Source organism: Hoplias malabaricus, chromosome X2 (genome assembly GCF_029633855.1).
Source record: "Hoplias malabaricus isolate fHopMal1 chromosome X2, fHopMal1.hap1, whole genome shotgun sequence".
In the NCBI taxonomy this organism is placed as follows: Eukaryota; Metazoa; Chordata; class Actinopteri; order Characiformes; family Erythrinidae; genus Hoplias; species Hoplias malabaricus.
Genome location: NC_089819.1, coordinates 31,456,749 through 31,472,628, shown reverse-complemented (window position 1 = coordinate 31,472,628; position 15,880 = coordinate 31,456,749). Strand labels below are relative to the sequence as shown.

Genomic DNA, 15,880 nt, shown 5'->3' with positions numbered 1-15,880 from the left:
ATGACTCATATTTTTCCACCCAGAGACAGCGTGAGATGACGTGATATGAGTCAAAACGAAACTGAAAGTAAACACCGTCTTTCTTGCTCCTTTGCAGCGTCTTCTTTTCTGATTATAGTGAATATGATTAGAATATTTCATGACGAACATGACACACAAATTTTGAAGGAGCACCTTGATTTTTAGGTGGTTTTCACACTGGATTACTTCCAGAGGCTTCACAGCACCGCGATAAGAGCTCTATTTTTAGAAACGGTAGGATCTGCACTTTCTAACGGTATATGGAGCTCACAGACGCATTCAGACATTCAAGACTTACAAAGCTGATTATATAAGTTGTGTTTCTACCCCGCAGAATGCGGGGTTAGGGTTGATGTTAAGGGCTGGTGATATGCTAGACCCACTAGCATCATCACAAACAATAAGAATTTTTTATAATTTAAAGGAGAATTCTATTTTTGGCTATATTGTTGTGTATTTGCTAACATAATAGTAATAGTAAGTAGGCAAATGTATGCATTATTCCATATATATATTTAAAAAAATCCACCAGACATTTACTTGAGTACATATGTCTAGTTACTACTTATTTACTGTTACTGATGTTTAAGTATTCATTTAAATAAAGGTTAAACAATAATATACCTATGTACAATAAAAAACCTTGTTTTTTGTTTGCTTATGTAAAATTAATCAAGTGAGATTAAGATAATCATAAACTAATCATAAAGTAATCATAAACTCCATGAATTTCAGGCGTGTGGTTTTTTGTGGAATGATTTTACTACATAGACAACAAATACTCTAATTCGAAGTTATACACTTGGGAATGAGAGAAAACTCTGGTAAGGCTGTTTGCTGGAGTGTTACACCAGTTTAGTACCCAGTAATGCTTCTGGGAAGTTATCTCTGCCATAGTTTTAGTCTGTTTTCCATAGGTGAACAGTTAGGAGTTTTTCAGATTTTTTATGCCAATGCCAGCCTCAGGTTAACTGTTACAAAACATTTTTGCCTACTTTCATCCATGCTTTTGACAATTTTAAAGTTAAATGGTCTCCATGTCATTCACTCATTCATTCATTATCTGTAAGTGCTTATCCAGTTCAGGGTCGCGGTGGGTCCAGAACCTACCTGGAATCACTGGGGGCAAGGTGGGAATACACTTTGGAGGGGGCGCCAGTCCTTCACAGGGCAACACATATTCACAGACACTTTTTGAGTCACCAATCCACCTACCAACATGTGTTCTTGGACTGTGGGAAGAAACCGGAGCACCCGGAGGAAACCCACGTGGACACGGGGAGAACATACCAAATTCCTCACAGACAGTCACCCGACAGACAATCAAACCCACAACCTCCAGAGCTGTGTGACTGCGACACTACCTGCTGCGCCACCTGGGTCTCCGTGTACTTTATTTTAACTCTTGTGGATGATGTTGATGTTGGTAGAGAATGCATCATAAAAAGTTTGTGCTTGTAACTCAACAAGGATCCTGAGAATCTGATGCAGGAGTAAACGGTGAGTACATATTAAATAATTACTAATAGTCCAGAAAGAAAATGAATCAGTTCTTTGTTTGGATGAGTGATTACAACATATATACGATAAATAAATTAACAGTGTTTTTTTTTTTTTTTTTTTCTGGGGTAGCAAAATATCTAAACACTGCTGGACTTTATACTGTATACTTTGATGTGAGTTAAAAAATCTGAGTAAATGTAAAACCCAGGTGATACAATTGAAGATACAAATTTAATGTAGAGTGGCTTTAGTGCAAAAATGTCCATTCGGTTGGGATGAACATTATGACTTTTTTTTACCAGTGTTTTTATTTACTTGATTTAATCTAAGTCATTAAGCAATTAGAATGTGTCAGACAATTATCAATTGCAGAGTTATGTGATTATATGGCAAAATGCTGAGTGAGAAGATACCAGAACATGCTGCATTTTTAGCCCAGAATTAATGGTTTGAGATTATGTCTGTGTAAGTTAAAACATGCCATTTCTTAATGGGTAAAAAAAGGCCTACCCCTAAAGAAATTTTTCTGCTTTCTCAAGGAAATGACTGAGGCCAACACTCTAAGTGCCATAGAGGGAATAACAGTGGAGATCTATGTTGCCAGAGAGACTCCCAGCAGTAACTCTTCTGATGTTAGATTAATACTCAAGGGTGTGGTGGTGTTTCAAAATTTGGAGAATGTGGCCCTTGCAACTGCCATGTTGTTTGGACTTCTTGGCCTTAAATATGAGGTATCCATCAAAGCTGTGCTACACCCTTGGAAGTTATTCAAAAGGTAATAATGGAGTTGGGTGCAGCCAATCTATCAAAAAAGGCCCAAAGTTTGAAAACTAAAATACACCAGTGAGGTGAAGAGTTCTTGTTCTTGGCGCAATGTTCATGTAAAGGAAACCGATATCTCTATGTTTCTACACCTTGGAAGTTATTCAAAAGGTAATAATGTGTGCAGAAAAGGCCCAAAGCTTGAAAACTAACATATGCTAGTGAGGAGAACAGAGTTCTTGTTCTTGACACATCGTTCAAAAGATATATGACTACATTCCTGGACTGTGTGATGTGGCTGGTTTTAATGCTACGGCTTAGAACATGAGTGAGCAAGCCTGTCACGATTTTAAGATCATTGTAATGCACTGATAGGCATTTAGATCCCTTTAAACCTTAGTGCACTTATAATTATTATTAATTTTCTGACATTAGAATTGGAATAATATCCCCTCCCTGTATCACCACCTTAACTAGTGGAGGGGTCACCGAGCCTGTGCGTGCCTAGGAGCTATGTTGTCCAGGGTAATAGCCACTGATAGAGTCTCCTAAGGCTAATTTGTCCTAGGTGATGGGCCAGACAAAGAGTGATCCATAAAAACCGAGGGGCTCCTCGGCAAGTGCCAGGTGGCCGGACTTTCACACATGGGGTCCAGCCAGGCTCAGCCTGAAGGAGCAACATGGGTCCACTGTCCCATGGGCCCACCACCTGTGGGAGAGGTAGTAATCTGGGTCCGGTGCAATGTGGACTGGGTGGCATCCGAGGGCAGGGACCCTGGCATTCTGATCCTTGGTTACTGAAACATGGTTCTTGGAACATGGAATGTAACCTCTCTGGAAGGAAAGGAGCCTGAACTGGTGAGCGAGGTTGAGAAGTACCGGCTAGATATAGTTGGGCTCACCTCAACACACGTTATGGGCTCTGGAACCAATCTCCTGGAGTTGCCATGGGTGAGAGGTGTAAGGCAGGAATGGGCTTACTCATAGCCCCCTGGCTTAGTGCCTGTACGTTGGGGACTCTCAGGTGAAGAGAGGTGCTGACATGTCACCTGATCACCATCTAGTGGTGAGTTGGATTAGCTGGTGGGGGGGGTGCCAGACAGACCTGGCAGGCCCAAGCATGTGCTAAGTGTTTGCTGGGAATATTTGGCAAAGGAACTTGTCAGAAAGGTCTTCCAAATGGGCCATGTTCCGGACCTCCATTGTTGAGGCGGCTGAACGGAGCTGTGGCTGCAAGGCTGTCTCTGCCTGTCGTGGTGGTAATCCCCACACTTAGTGGTGGACACCCCAGGTGAAGGAGGATGTCAAGCTGAAGAAGAGTCCTATCGAGCCTGGCTGGCTCAAGGGACTCTGGAGGCAGCTGACGGGTAATGAAGAGTGAAGCGGATTGCAGCTTCAGCTGTTGGCGAGGCAAAAACCCGTATGGGAGGAGTTCAGTGAGGACATGGAAAATGACTTTCAATCTGCTCCGAGAAGTTTCTGGCAAACCATCAGGCAACTCAGGAGGGGAAAACAGCTTTCCACCAACACTGTATATGGTGAGGGTGGGGAATTGTTGATCTTGACTGGTGACATCATTAGGCGGTGGAAGGAATACTTCAAGGATCTTCTCGATCCCACCAGCACGTCTTCCATAGAGGAAGCAGCGCTTGGGGACCCCACGGAGGGGTTGTTTATCACCTGGGCCGAGGTGGCTGAGGTAGTTAGAAAACTCCTTGGCTGTAGGGCCCCAGGGGTGGATGAGATCCACCCTGAGTTCCTCAAGGCTTTGGATGTTGTGGGGCTGGCCTGGCTGACATGACTCTACAGCATTGCTTGGACATCTGTGGCAGTGCCCCTGGACTGGCAGACACAGGTGGTGGTTTCGCTTTTCAAGAAGGGAGACCGGAGGGTGTGTTCCAACTATAGGGGGAACACACTCCTTAGCCTCCCCGGTATGGTCTATGCAGGGGTACTGTAGAAGAGAGTCCAACTGATAGTTGAACATCAGAGTCAGGAGGAAAAATGTGGATTTTGCCCTGGTCGTAGAACACAGGACCAGCTCAACCAGTCTATATGTATTTAGTAGATCTGAAGAAGGCATTCAACCGTGTCCCTCGGGATATCCTGTGGGGGGTGCTCTGTGAGTATGGAGTACTAGGCTCTTTGCTACGAGCCATCCAGTCCCTGTATAAACAGAGCAGGGGTCTGGTTCGTATGGCTAGCAGTAAGTCTGACTGGTTTCCAGTCTGAGTTGGACTCCGTCAGGGCTGCCCGTTGTTCATAACTTTTATGGACAGAATTTCTCGGCATAGCCAAGTGGTGGAAGGTGTCAGGTTTGGTGGTCTCAGGATTCCATGTCTACTTTTTGCGAATGATGTGGTCTTGTTGGCTTCATCGAGCTGGACCAGTTTGCAGTAGGGATGATGGATGATTCAGTGGACTGGATTTCTTCCTATCCTCAACACATGGAATTCTCCAATATCTGGAGTGGCAAGCCACCTACGAACCAGAGAGAGAGAGAGTTAATTGTTTGACCAACTGCATGCAAAAGAGTCCAGGACTTGGAGTTTCATTGAATGGGTTCACATGGACGGTGTTGGTAGGCATGAACTGATTGCAACTGAAATCTGAATCCCACAGAAAGTGGACATTTCCTCAGAATTGGAAACGGAGACTTATTCAACACATTCTCATTTAATTCATTTTTTTTTTCAAATGCTACAAAGTAAAGCTGGCTATTTGGTAAACCTAACTTCTGATTTAAATTAATGAATTTACCACATCTGCCAAACCTAGACCTGATCCAATAACAACCAAAAGTGTAACATTTTCGTTTTCTGTTTATTAGAAACATTTGACATTTTGTGACATTAATTTGGTACATTTCAAGTGGGGGCACCTGCTGTGCATCCATTTTCTGCAATAAAAGGTTTGTAACAAAATTGTATTGTTTTCAATAAAAAAAGTGGATAATATTAATGATGAAGAAATGGTTAATTAGAAATATTAGTCAAAAAAAATTTTTTTAATGTATACTTTAAATGTAATGCTTGCCAGAAATTACATTTATAATGAATTTTTTAGTTTATTTTTTACAGTTATGAAAGCATTGATATGAAAAATATTGGGAGGTTACTCAGTGTGAGAACTGGGACAAAAGAAAAAAGATATTCCTAGTTGGGTGATCAAAAGGCGTTGAAATTAAGGGATTGTGTTGTAATAAAATAGAGTTTAAGCTATTTTATCTATTCAAATTTCAGTAACTTGCATCAACACAGCACACGTGTAGACCATAAATAGTTTGTCTCAAATTTAACTTTGTGAGAGTTGTGCTAAAACAAACACTTTATTTTCAGTCAATACAAAGTACTCCTGATGATTAAACATATAGAAGCAACATACAGAATTGTGTTAAATCAGAACAAACCATTTATTTTCAATCAGCATGAAGTACTTGGACTTATTGAACATAGTTTGTTTTGATTTAACACAATTCTGTAAGTTGCTGCCAAAACAGTTAGTTTGTGTGCAACCAATGTCCACTATTGAAATAAGTAAATCTAATGTTTTTTTATTCTTAGTTCAAAGTGTCAAATACTAGACCTGGCAACCCTGCCAGTAGTTCACCTCAGTAAGCAAGCTTGAGCAAGCAATTGTGGGAAGTAAACATGGACATAATGTTTTTGAAGAGGAGTGAATCACATCTGTCGGCAACAGAAAGTGGTTCAACTTCAACTGACTCAGGATCATCGACCGCTGGTGAAGAGTTGCGAGATGTTTCAGGTGAGTCTACACCAGGAGTGGGTGAACTGGTAGATTTAATAAACAAACGTTAGCTGCAGTTAGCTCACTGATGAATATCGGAAACCTTGAGATAGAGCTCTGGTTAATTTGAATGTTAATGAAGTTTTACTAAGTACTAAAACTTTAGTTGTAGATCAGGGGCTTGTAAGATTTGTGTCTGACTCTGCCAAAGCAACCTAAAAGTTTTGTTCTGATCCATTAAAATGGCAGATTTTGTGCCTCTTTTTAGATGTTATATCAGAATGTATAATACAGAAACAGTGAATAACAGTTCACAGATGTGAAGTTGTCTACATATTTAATATATTTTTCAATAAGTAAAATGTGGCAAAGTTACTGGGCTAAAAGATACAGATTTAAGCATTTTATGTAAAATTTGAATGTCAAACATTATAACAAAAATGTAAATAATCATTGTTTTTATATGATTAAATTCTATTTGTTGCACTGCATCTCTGCACCGCCCATTTAGTATACTGAATATATTAAATGTGATTAAATGCAGAATTAGGGTGGCATGGTGGCGCAGCAGGTAGTGTCGCAGTCACACAGCTCCTGGAGGTTGTGGGTTCGATTCCCGCTCCGGGTGACTGTCTGTGAGGAGTTGGTGTGTTCTCCCCGTATCTGCGTGGGTTTCCTCTGGGTGCTCTGGTTTCCTCCCACAGTCCAAGAACACATGTTGGTAGGTGGATTGGTGACTCAAAAGTGTCCGTAGGTATATGTGTGTCTGTGTTGCCCTGTGAAGGACTGGCGCCCCCTCCAGGGTGTATTCCTGCCTTGCGCCCAATGATTCCAGGTAGGCTCTGGACCCACCGCGATCCTGAACTGGATAAGCGGTTACAGAGAATGAATAAATGCAGAATTGCAAAGCAAGCAAAGAATGTGCTTTTAAAGGGATGTTTGCCATGTGTATGCATTTTGTAGTTACAATGTATCAGCTCTTTTTTAATTTGTTCTCCAATTATTAGGACCACCACAGAGCTTGAGGATGACTTTCAGTGACACGGATTTATTGGTGCTGTGTTAGTGTATATTGTCCTGGTATGTTTGGGTCAGACACAGAAGTGATGCTGGAGTTTGTCAACCCCTAAGATTCATTCCACAATGTTCATAAATGAAAATTAGTCAGCAACTATTATGTTTTGCACATAGAATCTACTGATTTGTTTAGGAATTCTGTTGTCTCAGATGGCTTGAAAAAGTGTTATTTCTGCAATTCTGAGACACCTGTTTATTAAACAGGCTATGGTTTTGTTTTTCTGACTTTTTTCCTGATGCTCGTTTTTGTCTTTTGGACTTGTTTCTCTCTCTCTGAGTAGTAGTTTATCTTCTGAATGAATAGTAGTTACTGATGACTGAAATACAGCTAAATACTAAGCAGTACAAACCATTTTGTTAATTCATATTGGTTCTAAGAATTGAAAGTGATTACTCAAATTCGCACAACAGCCTTTGCTATTTTTGGTTTTAGGCTGAGAAACATTTTCACTTGTTTTAGCGCGGTGACTGTGTTTGTTTGTCTCCTTGCAACAGTGTTATGGTTTTATTCACACATGAACAAAAAGGAACAGCAAATATTCATAATGTAGTGGAGTAAAAAGTAAAATATTTGACTTTGAAATATACTGGAATTAAAGTACAAAGTCACCCTAATTGGAAATACTTTAGTAAATTACAGAACTTGAGAGCTTGAATGAGAAACACTGCCTAATCATCTCCTTCTTTTACACCCTGTGTTACAGGATCATAACTTTTGCCTTGTCCCACGCTTGTCCCACAGAAGTCTTACGCTTCTGTTCAGCACATGTTCTCAAAGCTGTTGCCCGATGTTTTGGGAGACACATCCTTTGAGACCAGAATCACTGGTCTCAAAGAATTTGCAACCTACTGTTTTGCACAGATGCAGAATTGTGTCAGCATGATACAAGGTACATGCTACCATGACTTTTGTAAACATGAGTATAGTGTTTGGGAACAAAAGGAAGACTGAAGAACATTACTGAGTTGCTGAAGAACTGCATTTCTGATGTTGTCTGAAAAACTAACATAGAAGACTTAAGAGGTGCACTTGCTAAGGAAAGTGATGTTAAAATGCTAAAGAGATGATAGCCTTTTACTGCAAATTTTCGTAAAATATATTACGAAATGACAGATGTAACAGGTATTCCAGAGTATGCATATAATCCATATTTTTGTCCTTGACTCCTTGAGGTGCTATTTGACAACTCAAATATCCTTTGCAAAAGGAAAAAGAAAACCTAAACACAGAGACACAAACCATCTGTCATGTGGAGAAAAGATTTGACATAGTGAAGAACAATAAACTACTAAAACAGAAATCACTCATGCCAGCAGAATTTGTTCAGTGGATGTATGTACTTCAATGCAAAGAAGATATTTTACAGCTGGTCCTTTACAACCAATTTCATTTGAAACCACTAAGACCCTTGGTGAGGAACATTGAACAATCCCAAGAGGAATGGGCCAAATAACAGGAGCAGTATCCCCAAGTAGTCAAAGTACTTCAGTGTTCCAAAAATATCCCTGCACCAACGTAGCTAAAAAGAAAAAGGCAGAATAAAACATTATTTAACACTGTGTAAACTGTAACATAAACTGTAAATATGTTACACGAGTTGAAACAGATCTTTATCAATTTAGGTGTAGCACTTGTTGCTGTATTTCTTTTATCAGTCAAAAAAACAAAATACATTCTACACCACTCATACTTCTTGTTTCTAAGACATCACAGCTGGTTCAATGGAGAGGTTGGTAATATTTTATTTTTGACTTTCTGAACAGAATTCAATTCCAAGTGAACAGGTACATATTGTTTTTTTTCCACCAGTATTCAACTACAATATGCTTCAGGGCAACAATTAGAAAAGTCACACACTACATACATTATGACATATAAAATAAAATCACACTGTATAAAGCTTAATACTACAATTATATTAATCAGTTAATTCATTATTCAGAATAACTAACCAATATTAAACAGGTTAAACAAACCTGTTTTGCCAGGTCATATGTGTACATGTAGAATATTGTGAAAAGGTTCAATACTGAAGACACCTGGTGCCACACACTAATCAGCTAATTAACTCAAAACACCTGCAAAGGCCTTTAAATGGTCTCTCAGTCTTGTTCTGTAGGCTACACAATCATGGGGAATACTGCTGACTTGACAGTTGTCCAAAAGACAACCATTGACACCTTACACAAGCAGAGCAAGACACAAAGGGTCATTGCTAAAGGGGCTGACTGTTCACAGAGTAAACAAAAAGTGTCCAAGCTCATTAATAGAGAAGCGAAGGGAAGGAAAAAAATGTACAAGCAATAGGGATAACCACACCCTGGAGAGGATTGTAAAACAAACAAAAAAATATTTTGCTGCACATAGAGGACAACCATTAATTAATTAATTAATTCATTATCTGTAACTGCTTATCCAGTTCAGGGTCAGGATGGGTCCAGAATCTCCACTGAATCATTGGACGCAAAGCAGAAACACACCCTGGAGGGGGTGCCAGTCCTTCACAGGGCAACATGCGCACACACACACTTTTGAGTAGCCAATACACCTACCAATGTGCATTGAGCACCCAGAGGAAACCCACGCAGACAAGGGAAGAACACACCAAACTCCTCACAGTCACCCAGAGAGGGTTCAAGTCCCAAAGCGGGGTAAAAATATGAGCATCTGCCTACTGAAGTTGGTTATGATGACAAACCGCAGTCAGGTGGAGACCCCAATTAGGATGAAGAGCATGTAAATGAGCTTCCCTTAAATGGTTTCTGACAGTTTGCTCAGAAATTCTTTAGTTACACAAGCCAATTGTTGCAGCAGTTCTCTAGGTGGCTGATCTCAGACAATCTTGGTGGTGAAGCTGCTGCAAGTGGAGGTCTTGGGTTGGTGTTGTTATCCATAGTCTGCATTTGTGAGATCAGTTGGATGTACTGCCAAACTCTTGTCTTTGGAGATGGCTCATGGTAGAGAAATGAATATTCAATTCATGGACAACAGCTCTGGTGGACATGCCTGCAGTCAGCATGCCAACTGCATGCTCTCTCAAAATTGACATCTGTGGCATTGTGCTGTGTGATAAAACAGCACATTTTAGAGTGACCTTTTATTGTGGCCAGCCTAAGGCCCACCTGTGCAATAATCCTGCTGTCTAATCAGCCTCTTAATATGCCAGACCTGTGAGGTGGATGGATTATCTCTGCAAAGGAGAAGTGCTCATTAACACAGATTTAGAAATTTGTGAACAAATATTTGAGAGAAAATGGCCTTTTGTGCACATAGAAAAAGTCTTAGATTTTTAAGTTCAGCTCATGAAAAATTGGAGTAAAAACAATAGTGTTGTGTTTATATTTTTGTTCAGTATATGTAGCTTAGAACTTTTCTGTGCTGAGGTAGAATGCAAGCTAAATCTTTGTCCTCTATCCACTCCTGATTTGTTCTTTCATGTTGTCTTGTCTTTCATCTCCAACAGCGCCTCAGGGTATTTCTCTTCATGTAATGACCACTGCTGGACAGTGGCTGTTTGATCTTACTGGACAGACTGCATAGTGTTTGACACACAGTAACACCTGCTCCAGTGCTTGTACGAGCAGAGAGAGACAGCCACAGCAAGCCTAGTGCTTCAGGACCTGACCTACAAACCTTAACATGTCTTTGCCCTTAACGTTAACTCTGTAGACCTCAATTCCCTATTCTTTGATCTGTGAAACAAAAAAACTTTTCTCTTTTCATATCTGATCAAAGCCAGTTGAATCGATAGTTTACATCAGCTGTGCCTTGTACTTTCATATGGCTCAAGAACTCAAAACTGGCCCTGTGCCTTGTACCTTCATATGGCTTAAGAACTCAGAACTGGCTCTGTGCCTTGTACCTTCATATGGCTCACAAACTCAAAACTGACCCTGCAGAAACTGCTTCTGGAACTTCAATTCTTGGACATAAGTGGACATTGTGTGTCTTGTACTCAGTCAAATGTTTGGAAACACCTACCAATACTTTGTAAGCCCATATAACATAAACCATATGATTTGGGTGTCGGGATCATTCTCAGTGCTGCAGTGACACTGATGTTATGATGATGTTTGTGTGTGTGTGTGTGTGTGTGTGTGTGTGTGTGTTGCACTGGTATGAGTGGATCAGACACAACAGTGTTCCTTGACTATTTCAATTTAGTGTCCACTCATTGGTCACTGTGTTAGACACACCTACCTTGTTGGCCTATGTTATAGGTATAATGTCATAAGCAGTGCATCTATTGCTGCACACTTTGTGTTTCTCGTCATCTAATACATCAATTGTCACAAACTGCTGCACATAGGATGCTGTTGCCTGGATATTGTTATTAGAAGACTATTAAAAGACATAGAAATGAAACGTCAGGGTTTAAAAGCATCAGCAGCACTGCTGTGTAATTCACTCACCTTAGCACATTACTATGGAGAGAGATTAGTCTCAAAATACTTTATAAAGGCGTAAATGTTAATCCACAAATTAAACACAAGTCACAAATATGTTTCACTATTCACAAATGAATACAACCCATTCTGTGTCTCACAGTCTGCAATTTGTACAAATACAGTTACATTCATAAATACATGGGTTTTTTTCATAGATATATCATAATTTTATGCGAAAATATGCTAATTTAAAATGTATTTGTAAAATGTAGAAACTGCATTTATGGATCAAGTCACTCACGTGTTTTCCGTGACGTGCATTTGTTCATTTCCTCTCGTGGGTTTTTGGATTTTGAGGCTTTCCTTTCGCATTTCACTTGATCCAAATACAAATGCAGCCTGATCCACAAATGTGGCCAGCGGGCGAACAAGCCACCGCTAGGTGGCACTGTTGTTTTCCCCAGTATTTTAGGACTGACCTCTTGCTGTCAGGGCCGCAGGAAAACAGCCTCCTGTAGGCGGGACTATGACTCAATTGGCTGCCGCAGTAAATGATAGATAGCTAACTCTGGCTGTTGATTGGCTAAATAAAACTGATGGCCAATGAGAAGCGCATATTCTATTTAGGAGCCGTGGTGTATCTGCCCCTCCCTCCGACTGAGGGAGAGCATCTGTCTGTCGGAAAGAAATCACCCGCCTTACCAGTCCAATCTCAAAATTACGAAACATATCAGTCCCAGTCCAGTCCGTATCAGTCCAATAAGCAACACGGCTTTTAGTGTCCAAATATGGGATGATTTTAACGTATTTTATTTGACAACTTGTCTGCAGTGAAATTAGGGAAGTTCCGCTGGACTTTAGCGTTGTTAAATTTAGGGCACCTTCAAAAGTGTTCCACAGTTATCACCGACTCCTAACTGTCTGTGATATGAAGCTGAATTCAGCGGTTTAGGCGGCATTTTGTTTGAACTTTCACATTAAATGTTGCGCAAATGCGTCTCAAACGCAGATTCTACATTTTACAAAAAAATTTTACATTTGCATTTTTTTAATTCGCATATTTTCGCATAAAACTATGATATATCTATGAAAACAAAAATCATGTATTTATGAATGTAATTGTATTTGTACAGCAGCAGGTAGTGTCGCAGTCACACAGCTCCAGGGACCTGGAGGTTGTGGGTTCGATTCCCGCTCCGGGTGACTGTCTGTGAGGAGTTGGTGTGTTCTCCCCGTGTCCGCGTGGGTTTCCTCCGGGTGCTCCGGTTTCCTCCCACAGTCCAAAAACACACGTTGGTAGGTGGATTGGCGACTCAAAAGTGTCCGTAGGTGTGAGTGTGTGAACGAATGTGTGTGTGCGTGTCTGTGTTGCCCTGTGAAGGACTGGCGTCCCCTCCAGGGTGTATTCCTGCCTTGCGCCAAATGATTCCAGGTAGGCTCTGGACCCACCGTGACCCTGAATTGGATAAGCGGTTACAGATAATGAATGAATGAATGAATGTATTTGTACAAATAGACTATGCAGACTGTGAGACACAGACTGGGATGTATTAATTTGTGAATAGTGAATCATATTTTTGACTTGTGTTTAATTTGTGGGTTAACATTTATGCATTTGTAAAGTATTTTGAGACTAATTTCTCTCCATACATTACACACTAGCATGCCATTCGTAACACATTAGATCAGCATGCACACAGACTGGACAGTTAGCAAATGAATTGTATAAAAAGTGTTTTTTGATGTTACCTTTAACAAAATAAATGAAAAATGCTTCAAACTTTACAGAAGAACCCTTTTCATATCTAAATGTATATTTGACGTAATACCACTGTTCCTTTTTTCTTTACACTGCTACTTTTTTATAGACGGGCAAGTGCAGCTTTTTCCTGGCTTTAACATGGTGCCTCTGCAAAAGTCTTTTACATTAGCATAATGCTGTAAAGAGCTGAGGCAGGCTGAAGAAATCATCTCTAATCAGTGAGACATGAACTGCAGCCTCAAGGGCTTTTGAGGCAAAAGAGAGAGGACTTCCACTAGCTGTTTCACGCAAAAGCCCTCTTGAATACTGATGGCTGGGTACCGAAGATACAGTGATAGTAGCCTGAGGCAGTTTTGGGAACGCATGGCACAAATTATTTTCTAACATTACTCCAGCAATTAGCATTACTATCATTTAGCTTAAGTGCTTTCTGACTATTTAAAGGCAAATTAGACAATTCTGAAGAGCTACTGTTCTCACAGCGAATCCCCTCTGCCATTTGTATTAAGGAGCTCCACATCTTTTAAAGTGAAATGTCATTTTTGATGTAAAAGCTGTGTGTAGCTGGTTTGTGATTCAATTTGAACTTGTCTGTAAATCTTTTTTGAATTTCCACAGAATCTTATTTGTGACTCAAGATGTTTAGTTTTGTATCAGTATGGGTTTACTTTAATGTAGTTAAATTCAGTCTTTTGAATTTGGAGTCAGTTTCTCCAAAATTAAGTAAGTAACTTAAGTAATGTAACTATATCAACAAGTCAGTATTACCAGAGCAGGAATAGAGCAATGTCCTAATCACTTTTCATGATTTTCAACATTCAGACGTCTCTTCACTGTCCAAGCAACCACAGACGCTCTTTCTCATCTGTGCCTAAACCAGCGCTGCAGTAAGAGAAGCCCTGAGCCATTTTAGTCTGAGACAAGGGATTGGATATATTTTAAAAAATGAAGAGTTTTGAAAACTGCATTTCAGGTCACTGATGTTTTTGAATACACTTACCAAAGTAGAGTCCATTGTAATGGGTAGAGTTTTTAGTCCTTGCTCACACGTGGTTCCAAGCGAGCCGAGTAGGGACTCAATGTGACGTGTAAACATTGCAGTGCACTAATTGACCAGAATGACTTGATAGACACTAAGAAATGCAGACCTCTAGCACAAATTAACCATCAGCAAAATCTTCAAGTTACAGGAGCGATCACATTTGTTTTAATGTGAAATAGCAGCTCATAAAATTTGTTTTTAAGAGGTTTAATTGCACCTTGAATTATTGGAGTGGTTCTCAAACTTTCATTCTGACCTCAAAAGAAGGGGAATTTCCGCACCCCACTTGTTCAATAGCACCCAAAAAAAAACAAAAAACAGATGAGATGCAATGCAGTTTTGCAGTACACATCTTTTCAAAAACGGGGTTGCATGCTTGATACTGCCACAAGTCATAAACATTATAAACACATCTACTGCCCTGTTGTACTTACATTGTTCCGCCACAATTAACATGCCGACATTAATTATTATTTTTGCCGCTATGGTTCCAGGCAAGCTTAATTTAAATCTAATGTTTAACATGTTTAAGGGCTATTAAGTAATCTATTGTGAGTGGGTGCTATTTATTGAGTAAGCTTTATTGGCAAAACATGAAGGCATTAATAAAGACAATCATGCAAATTCTCAGTGTGCCCCACTAGTAGGTACTGCAGGTGGGGCGCACCTCACATTTTGAGTAATGCTGAATTACAGACAGACTAAAAATCCTAGCAAGAGCTGGATGCGCAACAATCAATGAAAAACTGGGGCACAGAGCTGTGTTCAGGTCCAAAAGGCAAAAACAACACCATGACCTGTAAACCACATCTAACGTTACTGCCGCAGTCGTGGTTTTCAAAGCCTGTAGTCCTGTAGACCAAGCACCGAAAAGCATAGAGTAGGTCTCATGCAATGGAAAAGCACCATTAGAGTGGTGATACTGTTCCAAAAGTAACGTCAGTGCATTGATGAGAGCTTTAAAGTCCTCACTTTCTCTTGGTTGGAAGGAAGTCCTCCTATTACATTATTCCTAATGCTAGCCAATAAATGACAACTGGGAATACACTGGGGACAAAGCTTAAACATAAAGGAAAAATGGAAAATGCTGAAATAGAAATGAATTAAGACCCATACACATGCCATAAGTGGCCCATATCAGTGAGCTAACCAGAGGAAACGCCAAGCAGTGCTAAATCTATCAGAAAGAACCTTGTCCTGGTTTATGAAAGGCACTATTTTTTTTCATCCTTGCAGCGTTTCTGTGGTGGCTGGTGAGATTTGTGTGATGTTAGCTGTTGGGACAGTTTGGATGCAGAAAGGCTGCACTGTCACAGTGAGTTTGAAGTGTGTGCTCTGATGAAATGAGAAAGCATGCATTATGTGTATGGACAGGGCCAAGTTGAGAAAAGCCTGATGAGACAGAATGCTCACAGAGACAAACACACACACACACACACATACACACACACACACACACGCGTAGATGTTCCTTCATTATGCTGTATGGCTATTCTTCCAGTGGTTACATTTAAAATAACCCTAACCTCTACCTTAGTATTGTAGGATTTTTTTGGTAATCTATAAATGACATAAAA

At 40.2% G+C, this 15,880-nt stretch overlaps 1 protein-coding gene across 1 annotated transcript in view; it reads right to left on the bottom strand.

The window, feature by feature from the left end:
* Positions 1-976: 976 nt before the first annotated feature.
* LOC136676207 (uncharacterized) overlaps positions 977-15,880 on the bottom strand; it is a 74,592-nt gene continuing 59,688 nt past the window's right edge. Inside the window, exon 2 of the mRNA XM_066653049.1 lies at positions 977-4,767. Coding sequence (XP_066509146.1) covers positions 3,449-4,369 — 921 coding nt within the window. The 5' untranslated portion in view covers positions 4,370-4,767 and the 3' untranslated portion in view covers positions 977-3,448. The remainder of the gene's footprint in view (positions 4,768-15,880) is intronic.